Genomic DNA, 22,706 nt, shown 5'->3' with positions numbered 1-22,706 from the left:
AGAACCCCTAAAACCTTATGATAATCACTATCCTCTACTCAATTGACTTAGCCCACCTCATCTGCAAGAGCCAGATCTAGCAATACCTCTTTTCTAATTTACTGAAAATATTCCTGAACCTACTCCAGGAACACTTGCCCTTTTCTGTCCTTTACTAATATCCCAGTCTACATTTGGATAACAAATGTTTCCCATTATTATCACTCCATAGTTCTTGTACCTCTAAATTCCTTGGAAACTTATTCCTCTACAATCTTTCCCCTAGTTGATGTCTTATAAACTACAATGAGCAATGTAAATTAATTCTTTTTGTTCCTCAATTCTGTAGTCATATATATTTTGTCCTTGGCCCCTCTGGTTTACCTTAGTAAATACTGCCAGCTCCCTCATCATTTCTCATCTCTCTCCTGGATAGCATGTATTCTATATCCTATGCTTCTTTGAGCTATGTCTCTGTTATAGACATACAACCGACTTTCCAATAGGCATTCTGTTCATGTAACCCACCAATCACACTTACCAAACTCTCCACATTCACATTGTAGCCCTGATTTAGATTTTATTACTTTCTCTCTTAGTCCAAACCCACATAATAACTTACCATTTCCAGCTCTAGTAGTGTCTCTTCCAGTATTCTGCACACCCTGTTATTCCAATCTGCTATTTTCTCCTGGTTTTCATACCTTGACAAATTAATGCTATTGGGGAGAGTTTGCACTATCACACTGCCCGGAGAAGGAAAAAAAAAGTAAAATTTGGAAATGACAGAACTTATCTGATGGTAATTTGTATATCTTAATGTGGAACTCCAGTTTGGACCAGTACTATAATTTCCAAGTTTTACTGGTTTATCGTCTCACCTCAGTGGTCATTGCAGTGGCTCAGGAAGCCAGAGCAGAAAAGGACAGCAGATTCCTTTCCCTTCAGGATATTAGTGAATCAGCTGGATTCTTACGACAATTGACAGTGGTCACATGGTCACCAATAGGCAAATTTTCTATTCCAGACTTTTTTTTGAATTCAAATTCCACTATCTGCCATGGAGGGACTTGGATGCATGCCCTCAGAACAATGGCATAGGGCTCTGGATTACTCGTCCATTGATGTACCATTAAATCACCATCTGCCCACTAACAGGGATACTAATATTTATAACAACTATTAAATAAGATGAATAATCACTTTTCTGATGGTACTAATGAAGAAATTTATTGTGCCCAGGTACAGAATTTGCAGTCTTTGCATAATTTCCCCAAATAGGTGGACAAATAGAGCCTCACTGAATGTTTTGTCCAAAATCTAATGCTTTCAACAATGCAATACTCTTTTTACAGTGAAACGTCAATTGAAATTTTGTGTACAAACCACAGAATGGCACTTAACCCAAGATTTTCTGATAGGTAAAAGACCTTGCATGTCTTTTTCCCAGATTCAAATGGTTACCAATGAGAGACAAGGGCCACAATGTAGCTACCGAGATGAAAAGTAAGTAACCACAAGATCATAAGTTGAGATTGTGAGCGACAGTGGCTGAGAACTCGTCACAGTTGAGAATGCTAAAGGAGGAAACCACTTTCAGTGTGTTCAAGAAACATGAAAAATTAGCAAAGATTGAACTTTCAGATTGAGCGCAGCAGCAGACTGATTGTCGAGATTCAGAGGTACGGTGACAAGGTCTCTGGAGCATTGTGAATGAAATCTCAAGAACATCAGTAAGTGGGACTTTACAACTACTTAGTGAGTAAACAGATATTGGAAGCCTGCTGTGTGTAGAGTTGACTGTTAGGAGTACAAGAGCTATTGATTGTGTGCTTCCAAATGTTTGAAAGCGGGTGACCAATGATACATGATGAATGGATAACAATAGGAAGAGTAACCAAGTACTCAGACATGGCACGTGAATCGGAGATGTTCAGCTTTAACTGCAGCAATGTGGTAGGCCTGAACTGGTACTCCAGGAATGGACTGTGATACCGGTGTGTTGTTGGCCCCTGAATCCATTGTGGAAATCCCCCACCAATCCCAACTTTGAGCAGTGCACAAGATGATAAACTCTGTTGTGGTTCTGTTCGCCGAGCTGGAAGTTTTTGTTGCAGGGGACGAAACGTTTACAACAAAAACTTCCAGCTCGGCAAACAGAACCACAACAACAAGCACCCGAGCTACAAATCTTCGCACAAACTTTGAATGATAAACTCTGTTTTTACTTATATATTAATTTCAGTCTTATATCTTAATATCTTCTGTCGATCAAAATGGCACAGGAGCATGGCAACATATTATACTTTTCACTGTGTTTATTTGTTAAATACAAGTGACAATAAATCATTCAATTCAAATCAGTTCAATTCCATGTGTTATATACTGTGGCAGGTAGAAGTGGGAAAGACAATGACTGGGAAGCCAAGGCTTTTGAGGAATGGCAGTGAGTGTAAGGCTATGATTATGAGAAGTTGAGGAACAGAATAGTGAGCGCAAGTTCATTATCATTAGGACTATGGGAGCAAATACTGGAAGCCTATGATATTAAAAGTGCTGTAGGCAGAGCAGATGGCTAAAGGACAATTTAACTCTGACAAACATGGTTGCAACATAATCTATTTATTGTATTCAATAAAATTTTGACTCGCAATCTCTTTAAACAGCAGTTCTTTGTGGAAACTCAACTACAAAAATAACAAGCTTATATAACACCTTTAATATAATAAGGGTAATTCAGACTGATTATCAACTAAAATCAAACCAAGTAAGGAGATAACAGGAGAGATGACCCAAAGCATGACCTAAGCAGTGTCTTAAAAGACACAATGCCAGGTTTTAGTCCAACAGCTTTATTTGGAAGCACTAGCTTTTGAAGCACTGCTTCTTCATCAGGTGATTGTGAAACAAGACTATTAGACATAATTTAAAGCAAAAGATTACAGTCTCATGCAGAACCCGCAAGCAGTCAATCCATGTAACATTCTGTAAATTCCACTTTGGAAAGAGAATCAGTCTGACTCAAGATTGATATACAGACAGACTCTGACCTCACAATTTTAAGGCATTGTCTGAGCGGAGATGTACTTATCTTGAGAATGTGACTTAAAAGAAGTCCTGGGATTTACATATTAAAGAACTGAAACCAGCAAACCATTCTAAAAGATGAAAGACTTAACAATCCAGGTTTGTTCAATATAGCATTTCAGCTGCATGAGACTGTGATCTTTTGTTATAAATTCTGTGTCTTACGGTCCTGCTTCACAACCACCTGATGAAGAAGCAGCGCTTAGAGAGCTAGTGCTTCGAAATAAACCTGTTGGACTATAACCTGGTGTTGTGTGATTTTTAACTTTGTCCACTCTAATTCCAAATCATGTCTTAAAGGAGGAAGAAGAAATAGAGGATGATGGAATGATTTCCAATCCCTGGGGCCTAGGTAGTTAAAGGCACAGCTGCTATTGGTTGAATAACAAACAATTGAGGATACTAAAGATGATTACACAGGGAGGCTCTTGAGACATTTGAAAGCTAGGATGAGACTTTGTTTTTAAAATTACACTGCTGGAGCAGGAAACAATATAGTATGAGGTGAGAAGTAAATGGGACTTGGCACAGTTAGGAAACAGAAACTGAGTTTTGGATAAGATCAAGATTACAAAGATTAAATGGTGTCAAGGTTTACCAGGAATGCGTTGAAATAGTCAACTCTGAAAGTAACAATGGCATGTGTGAAAATTTCAGTAGCTGATGAGCTGAGACAGGGTAAAGTTGGGCAAAAGTAAGTGCTGAAAATGTGTTGCTGGAAAAGTTCAGGTCAGGCAGCATCCAAGGAGCAGGAGACTCGAAGTTTCGGGCATGAGCCCTTCTTCAGGAAGTAAGTGGCCTTGGTCATGGAACATCTTGTGATCAAAAGCTTAACTCAGCATCTAATATGACCACAAGGTGTTGAGCAATCTCACTCAGCATCAACCAGTTGTTAAAAAGAAGGCAGAGTTATTGGAAAGGAATGAGTTTCTTGTAGTTATTATATGTTTTTGTCATACTTGTGTGTTTTATCTGTTGTAAACTGTCATTAAACTCAACATACTTATATTTACACAATATTTCAGGCATGGTCTCACCAAGGCCCTGCACAACTGCAGCAAGATATCCTAGATCCTGCACTCAAATCCTCTCATTATGAAGGCTAACATATCACTGCCGTCTTCACCATCTGCTGACTTGCATGCTTACTTTCAGCAACTGGCTGCACTTACTCCTTTATCAATCTATCACCATTCAGATAATAAACTGCCTTCCTGTTTTTGTGACCAAAGTGGATAAGCTTTCATTTGTCCACATTATATGTCACCTGTCACGCATTTGCTCAGTTATTCAACTTGTGCTTTTCTTAGTACATAGACCTAACCTTCAACAATATGTTGTGGTTCTGTTCGCCGAGCTGGGAATTTGTGTTGCAGACGTTTCGTCCCCTGTCTAGGTGACATCCTCAGTGCTTGGGAGCCTCCTGTGAAGCGCTTCTGTGTTGTTTCCTCTGGCATTTATAGCGGTTTGTCTCTGCCGCTTCCAGTTGTCAGTTCCAGCTGTCCACTGCAGTGGCCAGTATTTTGGATCCACGTCGATGTGTTTGATGATAGAATCTGTGGATCCTCTAGGAATTCCCTGGCTGTTCTCTGTTTGGCTTGTCCTATAATAGTAGTGTTGTCCCAGTCGAACTCATGATGCTTGTCATCTGTATGTGTAGCTACTAAGGACAGCTGGTCATATCGTTTTGTGGCTTGTTGATGTTCATGGATTCGGATCATTAGCTGTCTTCCTGTTTGTCCTATGTAGTATTTTGTGCAGTCCTTGCATGGGATTTTGTACACTACATTGGTTTTGCTCATGCTGGGTATCGGGTCCTTTGTCCTGGTGAGTTGTTTTCTGAGAGTGGCTGTTGGTTTGTGTGCTGTTATGAGTCCTAGTGGTTGTAGTATTCTGGCTGTCAGTTCAGAAATGTTCTTGATGTATGGTAGTGTGGCTAGTCCTTTGGGTTGTGGCATGTCCTCATTCTGTTGTCTTTCCCTTAGGCATCTGTTGATGAAATTGCGGGGTTATCCGTTTTTGGCAAATACATTGTAGAGGTGTTCTTCTTCCTCTTTTTACAGTTCAGGTGTGCTGCAGTGTGTTATGGCCCTTTTGGCACTCATCCACAGATTCTATCAACAAACACATCGACCTGGACCCAATATATCAGCCACTGCAGTGGACAGCTGGAACTGACAACCGGAAGCGGCAGAGTCAATGCCGGAGGAAACAACACAGAAGCGCTTCACAGGAGGCTCCCAAACACTGAAGATGTCACCTAGTGAGGGGACGAAACGTCTGCAACACAAATTCCCAGCTCAGCGAACAGAGTCACAACAACGAGCACCCAAGCTACAAATCTTCTCCCAAACTCTGAACTTCAACAATATTTTAAATCCGGACTCTCTTTGCTCATTAAGGAAAGCTCAAGACATTTATTGAATTTCTAGCATCCACACAGCCCTTGCTGATTTATTGTGGCATAAGTTCGTGAACAAGACTCCCAGATATGAGATGTTTTGTTCAAAAATACCAGATGCCAATTTGCTTACTTTCCTGGCCTAGCTTCTCATTTTGCATTACAAGACCAATCTGGCTATCTTAAGTAAGTCAAAAGGCACCAATCACACATCCGATAACCCACATCCTCCAACTAAACAGAAACAAAAAATAATCAGTAAAATTGTGCCCAGACACACAGGATGTTTTAGGATTTAAGCTTTAATCATTCATAACTACGGGGTCAAAGTCACAATCAATCTACAAGTAATAAGCAAAAGCTTAATCATAAAACAAAACAAGTCATTAACCTGTGTATACGCATACACAGGTAAGATTTATTTACAAGCCCACGAAGATGATAAGTGGAATGGACAGAAAATGGGAGACTGTGACCTTGAGCAGCAACCCGTTAACAGCCCAAAGCAAGAATATGCCCAGTTATCTGGGTGTGCGATGTTAGTTGTGACGGTTAGCAGTACAAAGCGGGGCCAGATTGACTCAGCGTAGTGGAGACAACCTGAGACCATTAGCAGCACAAGGTTACGGGCTGACTGTGACTATTAGCAGCACGGGGCAAAGGGATTAACCACAACTGTGAGCAGCTCCAAGGTGGGCCATGATAACGGCACCCATTAGCAATGCCAAATAGTGACCACAGCGGTACTGTAAGCAGTACATGGTGAAAGCAGCAGGATGGATGGGGGAAACCAGCCCGCCAACATCACCAGCGAGGCCAGGTGATGTGTGTGCTTGAATAGTGTTGGCAGGCAGGTTGGGTTGGGTTGGGGTATCCTTTGATAGTTGTGGTTGGATTAGTCAGTAACCGGGGTGGGGGAGTGAAGCGTCACTCATCATAGGGGAGATGGCCCTGAGTCCAGGGTGAAGTTGTAACCGTTGGTATAGGGGACACTTTTGTTGGCGGCGGGGGGGGGGGGGTGTTGATGGCCCGTGACCGTTGGGGGGGGGGGGGGCGGGCGGGAAGGGTGACAGCCCGTGACCGTTGGGGGGCGGGAAGGGTGACAGCCCGTGACCGTTGGGGGGGGGGAGGCGGGAAGATGGCCCGTGACCGTTGTGGGGGATGGACACCCTGAGAACGTTGAGTGTTGGAAAAAATGACAGCTTGTGACCGTTGCGATAGGAGAAGGCGAAGATTCCCCCTGACCTTTGATGACCCTGGGGGTGGGAGAAGATCCCCTGTTTTTATTCGGGCGGGCGGGCGTGGTGAGGCCGTGACCGTTCTGGTGATACGGTACAGTTGTGGTGGTGGTGGTGATGGCGGATATCACTCTGTGTCTGTGGTGGGGAGGTTGCCGCAGCCCGGGACCTGCAGGCTCCGCGTATCACGCAGCAGTCCCTGGTGACACATTAAACCAGATCACCGAACAACAAAACCAAATTACATCGGGGTCCCTTTAAAGTAAGACAGATTACCTGATGGAATACATTTAAAATGAAAACTTAATTTTACCACGTTTCACACGTATATTGTAAATCATTTTTTTGGGGGGGGGTTAATTTCGAATACATTCGTTCTGTCAGGTAAATAAACTCTTCGCTTTCTGCCCTGCGGCCAGCCCGCTTCCTTCCAATTGCCTGCCGCCAAACTTTTTTCGTGTGGTTTGCGCCGATCAGAGGTTGTCTGAGGGTCTCGTCTCCTTTCTTCCGCTTCAACTTTTACATGTCATTTCCTGCAACATGGTGGTCAAGGCAAAGAGACGAGCGAGACTCCCCAAAAAATATATTCCCAACATCAGCAAACAACTTCTTCCTCGCCTCTGACGAGTGAAACCTGCAGCTGCAGCGGCCAAAAGCAACGACGTGGACTGACGCCTGCGGAAACCCCACGTTACTCGGCACGGACGATTTGTTTTCTAAGAAAATATATATATATAAAAAAACACAGTTGAGAGGATTTACACAGCGATCATCAGTTTTGTTTTCGCAGAGGTAAGTGAGCCGCACTAGCCAAACACACAAAAAAATGGCTCGCTGAGAGAACAAGCTCGCAAGTGCCTGCCATTTGAGCAATTGCAATTTAATGGGGTTGTTTTAATTTTGTAATTGAAAACTGTCTTTCTAAGAAACAAAAGGAAGCGATTTGCGGTCTCGACCTTTTTTTATTTCTAACCACCATCCCCCTCCCGTTGTTGGAAGCCTGAGTTGAGTACATGAAAGGGTTCGCGGATATTTTTTTTGATACCGAATCTGGTTTAATCGATGGCTGTGGATGGCAGCCCACTTTCCAGGAGGGGAGTTGGGAGGGGGGAGGGGGAGGAGGAAAAAAGGCAGCGCTCAACGAAAACCTGGCAAGGGCGGCGTGATTGACAACGGAACGAACCAATGGGGGGGACGAGCTGGAGGGCTCGGAAAGGAACGCGCGTGACGTCACTGAGAGGCGGGCGCCGCGCGATGTTGAGGTCAATCCCTATGACATCATGAGTTTGGATTTTGTACCCTCATTATTATTATTAAAATGAACCTCCTGATTTGTGGAGGTTAGGATCTGGGATTTTCTTTCTCGGTCATGGTTTCATAACTCAACCTGTTTCGGTGGGTGCAGATGGCATTTTTACGCCGGACTCTTTGAAAGTGACTGAATGTTGTTGGGCATCATGCAGGTTAACGGTTCAGCTGAATGGAAATGACTTTTAATTCGTCGTGCACCAAGGCAGTGGGAGTGAAAATATTCAATGACTTCCAGACATTTGAAGGAGATAAGCCTGTAGGTTTTGCAAGAATGTAGCTACGGGAATGAGATTCGCTGGATTGCTCCATGGAGAACTGGTACCATGCATAGACTTGAGAAGCTGCGTGGCATATGTTATAAATTCCTCCATGACTCTGTAACCACTGAATATGTAGAATCCTAAATAATCGCAGAATTAAATAAATGCAAGTTTTCTTTTTTCGCTAATTTAGGGCATCAAGTGAATGGGATGGGAGATGTTGGGAGGTACAAGTTCCAGGCAGCTCTGTCACAACCAAATATTGTCAGAATGGACATAAGAAAGAGTAAGAATTCCACCTTTTAAGCCAACTCTGCTATTCAATTGAATTATGACTCTTTTATACCTTTCCTTCCTTTATGACCATTGTATCCCATAAAAAACATACAAAAATCTGGCAATATCTACCTTGAATATATTTAATGACTGTAGATGCTCAGCTCTATGGGGGTAAAATAAAGAAATAAATACTTTCATTTATGCTTTTTATACCCATTGGACACCTGTACTTTATGGTGAATCAGGTTTTTTAGTCACTGGTGTAATGGAACAAACACCGTGTGAATTTGCTGTACACAATTACATAATGTGTTAATGATCATATAACCCATTATTTTTGTGCTATTGTTTGAGGAATAAATAAACATTCTCCAGGACATCTGAAATAATTCAAAGCTCCTCTTCAAAATAATGTTACAGAACCTTTTGCCCACTGCAAGGGTAGATAAGGTCTTGGTTTAATATCTCATTTGAAAGACAGTACATCAGTACTCCTTCAGTACTGCCTCAGAGAATTAACCTTGAGTCATATGCTCAACTATCCAAGTGGGACTTGAACCCAGAACTTAGTGATTTAGTGGTGAGACTGCTGCACCTGAGCCAAAGTTCGCACACTAGAGAAGTTTCTTAGCTCTTTGCCTGGAGAAGTATCTCCTCATCTCAGCTCTAAATTGTCAACTCCTTATTCTGAGATTGTAACCTAGAGTTCCTGACTCTCCATTCAGGGAAAACATCCTCCTTATAAAAGCCTTATTAATCCCCTTAAAAATATTATACGTTTTAAATGAGAGAGAAAATTCGAAACCAGGACCTTTGAGTCTGCTCTGCCATTAAGTATGCTCATGGCTATTTCTGTATCTCAATGCCATTTTCCTTTTTTCTGTGCATACTCCTGATGCCAATAAACAAAATCAATCTATCTTGAATACATTCAGTGACATTCTTTCACGGCTTTCTGTAATAGGGAATTCTGAAGTTCACTACCCTTTAAGTGAAAAATGTTTTGAATTCTCACTCCAAAATGTCCTACTCTGTATCCTTAAACTGTGACCCCCAATTCCAGACTCCTCAAATTGGGAAACCTCCTCACTGAATCAAGTCAGACTAGCCCTGTTGGAATTTTATATGTTTCAGTCATATCCTCTTACACTTTGCTAAGCTCTAATAAATACACTAGAAATCCCCTCTTAAACAGAGAATGTTGGAGAAACTTTGAATCTGGCAGCATCTGTGGAGAGAGATAAGTGAAGGTTTCAAGACTGGTATGACTTCAGAATTGAAAGGTGTAGGAAATAGTTGTCTCTGTCACCTCTTACTTCACAAATTTGCTAAAATTTAGAACAGTATTCCGTTGCTTCTCACAGGATAGTCCCTTAGCTAGCAAATCCATCTGGTGAACCATTGTTCAGTTCCTCTAATCCATATTTTTTGTCAAGGAGAATCGAACTCCAGACATTACCCAGAAGTGGCCTCATTAATACCCTTTGTATTTGATGTAAGTCTTCTACACTTTTCCAATTGTAATAACAGCTAAAATACCATTTGCTACCCTAATTGCCTGCTGGACCTACGTGTTAACCTTCAGTGATTTATGTCCAAGGACATTCGGTTCCCTCTTGAGTACTGACATTTACCATTTAAAAATATTCTGGTTTTCTATTCTTTCTGAAATGAATATCTTCACGGTTCCTACATTGGTTCTTCTTGCATGTTTTTGCCAACTAATTTACCTTGGAGAAAGCCCACATTCTTGATGAGCAGCTTATGTCCTACTCTTTGGATGCTGTCTAACCTGCTATGCTTTTCCAGTACCACACATTTGAACTTAATTAACTTGTTTAGATTCTTGGATACTTTACATTCAATCCTCTCATCTAATTCATTGATCTTGTTACCTCAAAGGGATAGCAAATAAAGTCAGCCTCACTATCACTGGATTTGCAACACAATGGACTTAAGATGTTTACTGACTCAAAATTGCCCAACTGTTCCTAACCAGACTTCAAGAAATGATAGATATCAGTCACCAAGGTTGTAACTTAATCAGAAATTAACAAATTTGTTTTATTACTGTAACTAACCAAGCAAAGCTAAACAATGAGGTCATTAAGATCTGCGATTTAAACCCAATCTTCTTCAATTGTAACCTCTGCACAGCCAAACACATTTCAGGGATACTTTAAAAAGACTAACAGTTGTATTGGCTAATTCGAAAACCATTTCAACAATGTGTACCAAGTCCTTCTGAAAACCCTCGATTGATGCCTTGTATTACAGACACACGGGAATGTATCTTGCATGAATTCTGAAGTTACCAGTCAATGCAAACAACTTTCAGCAGGTTCCAAGGAATATTCACTTATTTCTTATAAACTGGGATTATTTTTTCAAAACATTCAACAATTGTTTATAAAACTAGAGAGAGTAAACTCCAACACAGCTTCACAGTCCAACAGCTGTGGGCAGATAGCCATCTGGCAAAAAAAATCACAACTTGTTCAATCTAAGGTTTCCCTTTCCTTTTCAACATTCTGCAATTAACTGGTCAGCACTAGCCTCCCCTTAATTGATCAAAGTAACATCCAACCAACTACCAGTCCTTGTACATAACTCATCCTGGTGCTGAAACATCTGCAGTGTTCATAGAACAATAATTAACCTGCAATTATCTTTTCAGGCATGTTCTATATACAAACATGTTTGCTTGTTTTCTTTCCTTTCAAAACAAGTGGCTTTTCAAAGTTCGATTCTCAATTTCAGTTCACAATTCCATACCAAAAATGAGAAAAATTAAGTAAAAAAACATTGGGCTCAACAATTACAGAACATGGATGAACAGCAGAGTATCCTAATTAATATGTGATCAAAGACCAATCTTCTTTGGTCACAAATCTCCACTCGAACGCCGATACTTAAGGGATTTTGAAAAAATTGCCAGTTGATCATTGTTGAAACAGTTAATGGCATGCCTCATGAAATTGTTGGTTGATGGGTTGTATTACAGGCACACGGAATGTGTATCTTGCTTGAATTCCTAAGCCACCAGTCAATACAAACAGCTTCTGCAGAGCTCTAGAGATTTTAACTTACTTCTTAGATTTGGGTTCTTTTCTGGAGCTTTCAATATATTGATAACTGGAAAATAATTACAGACTGCAAATCCGTAAAGAAAATCGCCTAAACCAGCTTCCAAAGTAAAAACTTGCTCCTGCCCAAAATCTAGACAGTACCAGTCACTCCTTGTTTTCTCTTTCTTTTTCAACTTTGTGTGATTGGCTGGCCAGAACTGGTCCTCCGTTGATTGACCGATGCAACATCCAACTAGCTGTTAGTCCTTGAGCATAAAACATCCTGGTGCCGAAACATTTGTAGAATAATAATTAACTAAGAGTCCTGGAGTCATTTAGGATGGAAATGGACCCTTTGGTTCAACTTAACTGCACTGACCAGACATCCAAATCTGACCATTTACCAGCATTTGGCCCTTATCCCTCGAGGCTGTGCACATACCCATCCAGATACCTTTTAAATGTTGTAATTGTACTCACCTCCACCACTTCCTCTGGCAGCTTGTTCCATATATGCACAACCCTCTGTGCGAACAAGTTGCCCCTCAGGTCTTTTTTAAATCAAACTCTCCAATCCCAGCAACATCCTTGTAAATCTTTTCTGCATCTTCACTTTAGAAGAGCAACCGAAATTTTATGCAGTTTTCTAAAAGTGACCTTACCAATGTCTTTACAGCTGCAACATTATGACCCAACCCCTATACTCAGTGTCCTAATCAATGAAGGCAAGCCTGCCAAACACTACCTTCACCACTCATTCGACCTGTGACTCCACTTTTAAGGAACTATGATCTGCACCGTTAGATCTCTTTGTTTGGCAACATTTCCCGAGGCCCTGCCATTAATTGTACAAGTTCTGCCCTGGTTTACTTTATCTGAATGAAGCTCTAGCTGCTCATTGGCTCATCTGATCAAGGTTTGGTTGTACTCTGAGATAATCGTCTTCGCTGTTCACTATACCACCTACTTTGGTGTCATTTGTAAACTTACCAACCATACCTCCGATGTTCAAAACAAAATCATTTACATAGGTAATGAAAAACAGTGGGCTGAGCACTGATTCTTGTGACACTCCACTGATCACAGGCCTCCAGCCCGAAAAGCAACCTTATACCACCACCTCCTTTTACCCTCAAGCCAAATTTTGTATCCAGTTGGCCAGGTCTCTCTGATTCCATTGTGATCTAATCTTACTAATCAGTCTACCATGCAGAACTTTGTCTCTATAGAGCTTAAAAATGTGTTGCTGGAAAAGCGGAGCAGGTCAGGCAGCATCCAAGGAGCAGGAGAGTCGACGTTTCGGGCATGAGCCCTTCTTCAGGAATCAGGAAGCTTCCTGAAGAAGGGCTCATGCCCGAAACGTCGACTCTCCTGCTCCTTGGATGCTGCCTGACCTGCTGCACTTTTCCAGTGACACATTTTTAAGCTCTGATTTTTCAGCACCTGCAGGCCTCTCTTTTTCCCTTTGTCTCTATAGACTTCAGCAAAGCATTAAACAATGTCTATAGCTCTGCCTTCTTCAATCTTCTTTGTTACTTATTCAAAAAACTCAATCAAGTTAGTGAAACACAATTTCCCACACTCACAGCCATGTTGACTCCCCTAATCAGTCCTTGACTTTCCAAATGCATGTAAATCCTGTCCCTCAGAATCCCCTCCAACAACTTACCCAACACTGACGTAAGGCTTACCGGTCTATAGTTACCTGTCTTTTCCTTACAGCCTTTCTTAAATAAATATTGGCACCACATTAGCCAACCTCCAGTCTTCTGGCACCTCACCCATGGCTGTCAATGATACAAATATCTCAGCAAGGAGTCCAGCAATCTCTTCCCTAGCTTCCTACTGTACTCCCTCTAACCCACAATTGTGTAGCCAAACTCCGTACAAACGCCACCTACAAGTTTGCTGATGACATCACTGTGGTAGACTGGGACATCAAACAATGATGAGTCAGAATATAGGAAGGAGATAGTGCTTGGTGTTGTAGTGCTATGATAACAATCTCTCTGTCAATGTCGGCAAAACAAAAAGAAACGAATCATTGACTTCAGGAAGGTATTTTGAGGACACACCCCATTCTACATTCTTGGAGCCAAATTGGAGAGGTTTGAGAGCGTTAAATTCCTAGGAGTGACGATAACCAGCAAACTGTCCTGGATGTCCCACATAAATGCAACGGTCAAGAAGGAACAACAATGCCTCTTCTTCCTCGGGTGGCTTTGGAAATTCTAAATGTCAATAAGGACTCTCACCAACTTTTACAGATGCACCATAGAAAGCATTCTGTCCGGGTGCATAACCGCTTGGTATGGCAGCTACCCTGTCCAGGACCATAAGAAACTACAGAAGGTTGTGTGTACAGCTAAGACCATCATGGAAGCCAGCTCTCATCCATGGACTCCACTTACATGTTGCTGCAGGAAGGCTGTCAACATCATCAAAGACCCCTCCCACTCCAATAACCATGTCTCCCAATCTCTTCCATCAGGTGGAAGATACAGAAGCTTGAACAGCTTCTTCCCTGCTGTTATCAGACTGCTGAATGGACCTCTCTAATTTCAATCTTGCTTTGTGCACCGCCTGTGCAGCTGTAAGCTTGTCTGCCTCACTCTTGTCTAAGCACCCTATGATTTGTACGTACTTGTTTGCTATGAACTGCTTGTACTGCTCGGCAAACAAAACTTTTCACTGTACTTAGGAGCATGTGTACTTAGGAACAATAAATCATACCTGATCAGGTTCCAAGGGTGTATCTACCTTTTATGCGTTTTAAGCTCTCCAGGACCTCCTCTATAATATGAACCCTTTTCAAGACATTGTTATTTGTTTCTCTAAGTTCCCTAGTAAACACTGATGTGAGATATTCATTTAATATTTCAGCCATCTCCTGTTATTCCATGTTGATCTTTAAGGGGCCCTATTCTCTCATATTTACTCTTTTTACTCTTAATATACTTATGGAATCTCTTTGGATTCTCCTTAACTGTAATAGCCAAATCTATCTCATTTCCCCTTTTTGACCTCCTGATTCCCCTCTTAAGTATGCTCCTACTGTTCTGATATTCTTCAATGGATTCACTCAATCTCAACTGTCTAAACTTGACATATACATCAATTTAGTCCAATTTAACTTTTTAATTAGTTCTATCCTTTTCCATAACTACTTTAAGGCTAATAGAATTATGATCACTTGTCCTGAAGTGTTTCCCACCAACACCACAGTTACTTGCCCAGCCTTATTTCCCAACAGAAAGTCAAGTATTGCTCCTTTATCTAGTAGGTGATCTACCTATTGAACAAAAAGGTTTTCTTGTACACACTTCACAAATTCTTCTTTATCTAAGCCCTTAACACAATGGCAGTACCAGTCAATGTTTGGAAAGTTAAAATCCCCTACCATTACCACCCAATTATTCATACAGATAACTGAGATATCCTTACATATTTGCGTCTCAATTTCTCACTGACAATTGGGGGTCCTATATTATGATCCCAACAAGATGATCTGCCTTGCACTTGCTCCCTTTTTGTATGTACCAGCCTCAGTATTTTTTTCTCACTATTGCTTTGGTTCCCACTCAACACCCCCCACCCCACCCAGTTTAAAACCTCCCAAGTAACTTTAGTAAAACCCTCTGCAAGGATATTGTCCCCTTCAAATTCAGGTGGAACCCGTTCCTTTTATACAGGATGTTTGTACCCCAGCGTGGATTTTGGGTAATCCAAGATGGAGGACGGGAAAAATTTCTGACTGTAAGAGCTGCTCCTTTGTTTGAGGTAATTTAGGTATTGGAGGTGATATCCTCGAATTCCAGGAGCAGCAATTACTGTTTTATATGCTGTTGCATTGTTTTGGAACTTTGGGAAAAAAAAAGTCAAAACAGCAGTTTAAAAGGGAGAAGAGCAGACAAAGGAAGCACATGGTGAGAACAGTGCAGGAGAGAGAGAGAGAGAGAAAACAAACCTGCACAGTTACTGCCTTTGCTGTTGAATTCGTGTATCGCTGGACATCGGAGTGCATCTGGGAAAATTAACAAACAGTGAAATTCACAACTAATTCAAAGATTGTGAGAAGATTTGTAGCTCAGGTGCTCGTTGTTGCGGTTCTGTTCGCCGAGCTGGGAATTTGTGTTGCAGACGTTTCATCCCCTGTCCAGGTGACATCCTCAGTGCTTGGGAGCCTCCTGTGAAGCGTTTCTGTGATGTTTCCTCCGGCATTTATAGTGGTTTGTCTCTGCCACTTCCGGTTGTCAGTTCCAACTGTCCACTGCAGTGGCCAGTATATTGGGTCCAGGTCGATGTGTTTGTTGATAGAATCTGTGGATGAGTGTCATGTCTCTAGGAATTCCCTGGCTGTTCTCTGTTTGGCTTGTCCTATAATACTAGTGTTATTAGTCGAACTCCTGTTGCTTGTCATCTGCGTATGTGGCTACTAAGGATAGCTGGCCGTGTCGTTTCATGGCTTGTTGGTGTTCATGAATACAGATCATTAGGTTTCTTCCTGTTTGTCCTATGTAGTGTTTTGTGCAGTCCTTGCATGGGATTTTGTACACTACATTGGTTTTGCTCATGCTGGGTATCGGGTCCTTTGTCCTGGTGAGTTGTTGTCTGAGAGTGGCTGTTGGTTTGTGTGCTGTTATGAGTCCTAGTGGTCGTAGTAGTCTGGCTGTCAGTTCAGAGATGTTCTTGATGTATGGTAACGTGGCTAGTCCTTTGGGTTGCGGCACGTCCTCATTCCGTTGTGTTTCCCTTAGGCATCTGTTGATGAAATTACGGGGGTATCCGTTTTTGGTGAATACATTGTAGAGGTGTTCTTCTTCCTCTTTTTGCAGTTCAGGTGTACTGCAGTGTGTTGTCTCCCCTTTGAACAGTGTCTTGATGCAACTACTTTTGTGTGTGTTGGGGTGGTTGCTTTCGTAGTTCAGGACTTGGTCTGTGTTTGTGGCTTTCCTGTATACCTTTGTGGTGAAATCTCCGTTCGGTGTTCTCTGTACCATCACGTCTAGGAATGGGAGTTGGTTGTCCTTTTCTTCCTCTCTAGTGAATCTGATTCCTGTGAGTGTGGCATTGATGATCCGGAGTGTGTTTTCTATTTGTATTTTTGATGATTACAAAGGTGTCATCTACATATCTGACCCAGAGTTTGGGTTGAATTTGCGGTAAGACTGTTTGTTCTAAACTTTGCATTACAGCTTCTGCTACGAGTCCAGAGATTGGTAAGCCCATGGGTGTGCCGTTGATTTGTTCATATATTTGGTTGTTGAATGTGAAGTGTGTTGTGAGGCACAGGTCTAGTAGTTTGAGTATGCCATCTTTGTTGTTAGGTTCCCCGTCTTGTCTGTTCTGTATGTCCAGCAGGTTGGCTATTGTTTCTCTGGCTAGGGTTTTGTCGATAGAGGTGAACAATGCCGTTACATTGAATGAGACCATAGTTTCTTCCTTGTCTATATGAATATTTCTGATGATGTCCAAGAATTCCTGTGTTGACTGTATAATCTTGGAGGAACTAATGGGTGAAGTTCACAGCACAGAATCAGATAAGTTAATTGTTGTTTTAAGTCTGTCCAAGAGAGAGGCTGCAGTAGTGAGTAAAGTGGATTCTTTCTTGATTATATGTTTTTGGAGATAAGTCTCTTGATTAAACTTAAATTAATAGCTATAGCTTATATTTTAACCTGGGGCAGTGTTTGTAGAGGAATAAGACAGTGTTATTTTCTGGGTCTGTAGGTTGTGAAGGAGCAAAAATGGCCTTTGCAGTGATATGTACTACTTGTCAGATGTGGGAGTTTAAAGAGAGTTTAAGGGTTACTGCGGATTATATCTGCCATAAATGCTGTTGGATGCGAATCTTATCAGATCGGTTAGACAGATAGATAGAAGCGATAAGGAATTTGCAACAGCAACAGTATGTGATGGATGGCAGTTATAGGAAGGGGGGAAAGTCTCAGATACAATCACATAGGTGGATTAACTCTAGGAAGAGTGAGAGAAGTCGGCACCTAGGGCAGGAGTCTTTTGTGGCTATACCCATTTCAAATAGGTATGCTGTTTTGGAAAATGTAGGGGCTGATGGATTCTCAGGGGAACGTAGCATGAACAGCCCAGTTCCTGGTATTGAGACTGGCTCTAATGCAACGAGGAGTACGTCGGCTTCCAAGAGATCAATTGTGTGAGGGGATTCTGTAGTCAGAGGTACAGACAGACGTTTCTGTGGCCAGCAGAGAAAGAGCAGAATGGTGTGTTGTTTCCCTGGTGCCAGGATGAAGGATGTCTCAGAGAGGGTGCAGAATGTTCTCACGTGGGAGAGGGGCCAGCAAGAGGTCATTGTCCACATTGGAACCAACGATCTAGGAAAGGAAAAGGTTGAGATTCTGAAGGGAGGTTACAGCAAGTTATGCAGGAATTTAAAAAGGAGGCCCTCAAGGGTAGTAATATCTGGATTACTCCCAGTGCTACGAGCTAGTGAGGACAGGAATAGGAGGATAGAGCAGATGAATGCATGGCTGAGGAGCTGGTGTATGGGAGAAGGATTCACATTTTTGGATCATTGGAATTTCTTTTGGGGTAGAAGTGACCTGTATAAAGAAGGACGGATTGCACCTAAATTGGAAGGGGACTAATATACTGGCAGGGAAATTTGCTAGAACTGCTTGGGAGGATTTAAACTAGTGAGGGGGGGAGGTGGGAACCAGGTAGATAATGAGGAAAGAGATCGATCTGAGACGGGTACCGCTGAGAACAGAAGTGAGTCAAACAGTCAGGACAGGCAGGGACAAGGTAGGACTAATAAATTAAACTGCATTTATTTCAATGCAAGGGGCCTAACGGAGAAGGCAGATGAACTCAGGGCATGGTAAGGAACATGGGACTGGGATATCATAGCAATTATGGAAACATGGCTCAGGGATGGGCAGGATGGCACCTTAATGTTCCAGGATACAAATGCTACAGGAAGGATAGAAAGGGAGGCAAGGGAGGAGGGGGAGTAGCATTTTTGATAAGGGATAGCATTACAGCTATGCTGAGGGAAGACATTCCCAGAAATACATCCAGGGAAGTTATTTGGGTGGAACTGAGAAATAAGAAAGAGATGATCATCTTATTGTGATTGTAATATAGAGCCCCCCAATAGTCAGAGGGAAATTGAGAAACAAACTTGAAAGGAGATCTCAGCTATCTGTAAGAATAATAGGGTAGTTATGGTCGGGGATTTTAACTTTCCAAACATCGACTGGGTCTGCCGTACTGTTCAAGGTTTTGATGGAGAGGAATTTCTTAAGTGTCTACAGGACAACTTTCTGATTCAGTATGTGGATGTACCTACTAGAGAAGGTGCAAAACTTGACTTACTCTTGGGAAATAAGGCAGGACAGGTGACTGAGGTGTCAGTGGGGGAGCACTTTGGGGCCAGCAACCATAATTCTATTTGTTGGAAAAGGATAGACCAGATCTAAAAGTTGAAGTTCTAAATTGGAGAAAGGCCAATTTTGATGGTATTAGGCAAGAACTTTCGAAAGCTGATTGGAGGCAAATATTCGCAGGTAAAGGGACGGTTGGAAATGGAAAGCCTTCAGAAATGAGATAACAAGAATTCAGAGAACGTATATTCCAGTCAGGGTGAAAGGGAAGGCTGGTAGGTATAGGGAATGCTGGATGACTAAAGAAATTGAGAGTTTGATTAAGAAAAAGAAGGAAGCATATGTCAGGTATAGACAGGATAGATCTAGTGAATCCTTTGAAGGGTATAAAGAGAGTAGGAGCATACTTCAGAGGGAAATCAGGAGGGCAAAATGGGGACATGACATAGCTTTGGCAAATAGAATTAAGGAGAATCCAAAGGGGTTTTACAAATATATTAAGGACAAAAGGATAACTAGGGAGAGAATAGGACCCCTCAAAGATCAGCAAGGCAACCTTTGTGTGCAACGACAGAAAATGGGGGAGATACTAAATGAATATTTTGCATCAGTATTTACTGTAGAAAAGGACATGGAAGATTTAGACTGTAGGGAAATAGATGGTGACATCTTGCAAAATGTCCAGATTACAGAGGAGGAAGTGCTGGATGTCTTGAAATGGTTAAAAGTGGATAAATCCCCAGGACCTGATCACGTGTACCTGAGAACTCTGTGGGAAGCTAGAGTTGGGCCTCTTGCTGAGATATTTGTATCATCGATAGTCATAGGTGAGGTGCTGGAAGACTGGAGGTTGGCAAACATGGTACCACTGTTTAAGAAGGGTGGTAAAGACAAGCCAGGGAACTATACACTGGTGAGCCTGATCTCAGTGGTGGGCAAGTTGTTGGAGGTAATCCTGAGGGACCGGATGTACATCTATTTGGAAAGGCAAGGACTGATTCGGGATAGTCAGCATGGCTTTGTGTGTGGGAAATCATGTCTCACAAACTTGATTTTGAGTTTTTTTGAAGAAGTAACAAAAGAGGATTGATGAGGGCAGAATGGTAGATGTGATCTATATGGACTTCAATAAGGTGTTTGACAAGGTTCCCCATGGGAGACTGGTGAGTAAGGTTAGGTCTCATGGAATACAGGGAAAACTAGCCATTTGGATACAGAACTGGCTCAAAGGTCAAAGACAGCAGGTGGTGGTGGAGGGTTGCTTTTCAGACCAGTGGAGTGCCACAAGGACTGGTGCTAGGTCCACTACGTTTTGGCATTTATATAAATGATTTGAATAGTGAGTTTCCAGATGACATCAAAATTGGAGGTATAGTGGACAGCGAAGAAAGTTGCCTTGAATTACTACAGGATCTTGATCAGATGAGCCAATGGGCTGAGAAGTGGCAGATGGAGTTTAATTTGGATAAATGTGAGGTGCTGCATTTCGGGAAAGCAAATCTTCGCAGGACCCATACAGTTAATGGTAAGGTCCTTGGGAGTGTTGCTGAACAAAGAGTGCACATTCATAGCTCCTTGAAAGTAGAGTCGCAGGTAGAAGGATTGTGAAGGTGAGTTTGGTATGCTTTCCTTTATTGGTCAGAGTATTGAGTTACAGGAGTTGGGCGGTCATGTTGTGGCTCTATAAGACATTGATTAGGCCACTGTTGTTTCCGTGCTGTACATCTCAATGAATCTATGACACTGAGTGGTTTGTGTGTGGAATAAATTTCCTGAGGAAGTGATGCACAATTACAATGTTTAAAAAACATTTGGATAAGTTCATGAATAGGAAAGGCTTGGAGGGATATGGGCCAGGGGCAGGCATGAGGGACTAGTTTAGATTGAGATTACATCTGGCGTGGACTAGTTAGACTGAAGGGTTTATTTTTGTGCTGTATGACTCTATGACTTTGACAGTGTCTGAAATGTGCAACATCTTATTCCATACTTATGCTCTCAGGTCCCAGACTTTCCCACAAAGGGAAGCAACCTTTCTGCATTTGCCCCATCAGGTTCTCAAAGAACCTTCTGTGGTTCATTGAGGTTACCTCTCATTCTTTTATAATTCAATAAATATAAGTGTGATCTATTCATCATCTAGGACATTCTCTCAATTTCTGGTATCAGCCTGGTGAACTTTCTCTGGACGGCTTTCAATATCAGGATATCTTATCTTAGATAAGGGGCTAAAAACTGGTGACAGTATTCTAGCTGTGGTCTGACTAGTTGTTTAAATAGTTTTAGCAAAACCTCCCTACTTTTGAAATAAGGACCAACATTCCATTTCCCCCCTATTACTCATTGAACTTGAATGCTTGCTTTTTGTGATTCATGGACAAGGACTCCCAAATCCTGTTTTACAGCTTTCTGCAGCATTGTTCCTTTTAAATAATGTTCAGCTCATACATTTTTCCTCTTAAAGGAAACCTCATATTTCCCCATACACATATATTCAATCTGCCAAGATTGTGTTGTATACAGTTTTGGTTGCTAAATTATAAACATGATACTGAGACATTGGAGAGAGTCTAAATACAGATTTATAAAGATTGTTATAACTATCAATAAAGGATGACCAGTGCCTCCTTTCTCTTGAAGATTGAGGGGTGACCTTAAAGCATCCTTTAAAGTTTTGAATAATTTTGATAGAGCAGGCACAGGGAGTGTGTTTCGGCTTGTTTAGGGAAGCAAAATTAATGACTATTAATACAAGATAGTTGCTGTAAAATGAAATGCAGTATTCAGAATAAACATCCTCACCAAGGGAGTGATAAGCATATGAAACTATTGTCACAGGGAGAATAGTTAAGGTGAATAATATAAATACATTTAAGTAAAAACTGGATAACAATGAGTAAGAAGAGAATGGAAAGTTATGCAGTATTAATCAAATTAGGTTGCGATGGCCGGCAATCTTAAAGTAGAGACTATATAATGGCATAGACTGGTGAGGCAAAATGGCTGCATATTCTAGTTAATTCAGTGTAACAATCCCTATTTGGCTTGTTTTCAACATTGGTTTGTTAATAGTCTCATGAAATGCCTTGAAATATTTAATGTTAAAAGCATGATGTAAGTGCAAGTCGTTGGCAGCCGATGCTATCCATGGATAATTTACAAAATGTGCCCTAAAAGTTTTAATTGACACCGTACCCTCAGCCTTTAGGTGCAAATTTTATTTTTCTATCATTCTATTGGAGCTGCTTCCTAATTTTACTCCTGAATGATCTTGCCCAAATTTTAAGGTTAAGCTGCCTTGTTCTATACTGTGTACAGTTTTGGCTATTTTGGATTCAGAGAAGGTTCACTTGGCTGATTTTATGAGGAAAGGTTAGGCCTTTATTCAGTAGGAGATTGAAAGGTGACTTTGATGAAACATAGGATTCTGAGTAGATTCGACAAGATAGGTGCTGAGAGGATGATTCTCCTCATGGGGAAATCTAGAACGAGATTAAATTAGATTCCTACCGTATGGAAACAAGCCCTTCGGCCCAACAAGTGCACACCGACCGTCCGAAGGGCAACCCATCCAACTCACTTCCCCCATGTTTACGTCTGACTAACTTGGTGAGCAATTTAGCATGGCCAATTCACCTGGCCAGCACATCTTTGGAAGGAAACCGGAGCACCCGGAGGAAACCCACGCAGATGCAGGGAGAACCTGCAAAATCTATGCAGAC

The 22,706-nt window shown here is 41.7% G+C and overlaps 1 protein-coding gene across 6 annotated transcripts in view; it reads left to right on the top strand.

Moving 5' to 3' along the window:
- Window positions 1–1,664: 1,664 nt before the first annotated feature.
- Window positions 1,665–22,706, top strand: part of prdm11 (PR domain containing 11) — a 183,148-nt gene continuing 162,106 nt past the window's right edge. For 2 of the 6 annotated variants that reach the window (XM_060838727.1, XM_060838728.1), the window contains exon 1: window positions 6,182–6,287. In XM_060838727.1, coding sequence (XP_060694710.1) covers window positions 6,227–6,287 — 61 coding nt within the window. In that variant the 5' untranslated portion in view covers window positions 6,182–6,226. Of the gene's footprint in view, window positions 1,713–6,181; window positions 6,288–7,124; window positions 7,498–22,706 lie in introns of those variants that run through there. The other 4 variants (XM_060838723.1, XM_060838724.1, XM_060838722.1 and 1 more) reach the window with 4 other exon arrangements.

Source organism: Hemiscyllium ocellatum, chromosome 18 (genome assembly GCF_020745735.1).
Source record: "Hemiscyllium ocellatum isolate sHemOce1 chromosome 18, sHemOce1.pat.X.cur, whole genome shotgun sequence".
NCBI lineage: Eukaryota > Metazoa > Chordata > Chondrichthyes > Orectolobiformes > Hemiscylliidae > Hemiscyllium > Hemiscyllium ocellatum.
The sequence above is the reverse complement of the archived record's forward strand: the minus strand, read 5'-3'. Positions and strand labels throughout refer to the sequence as shown.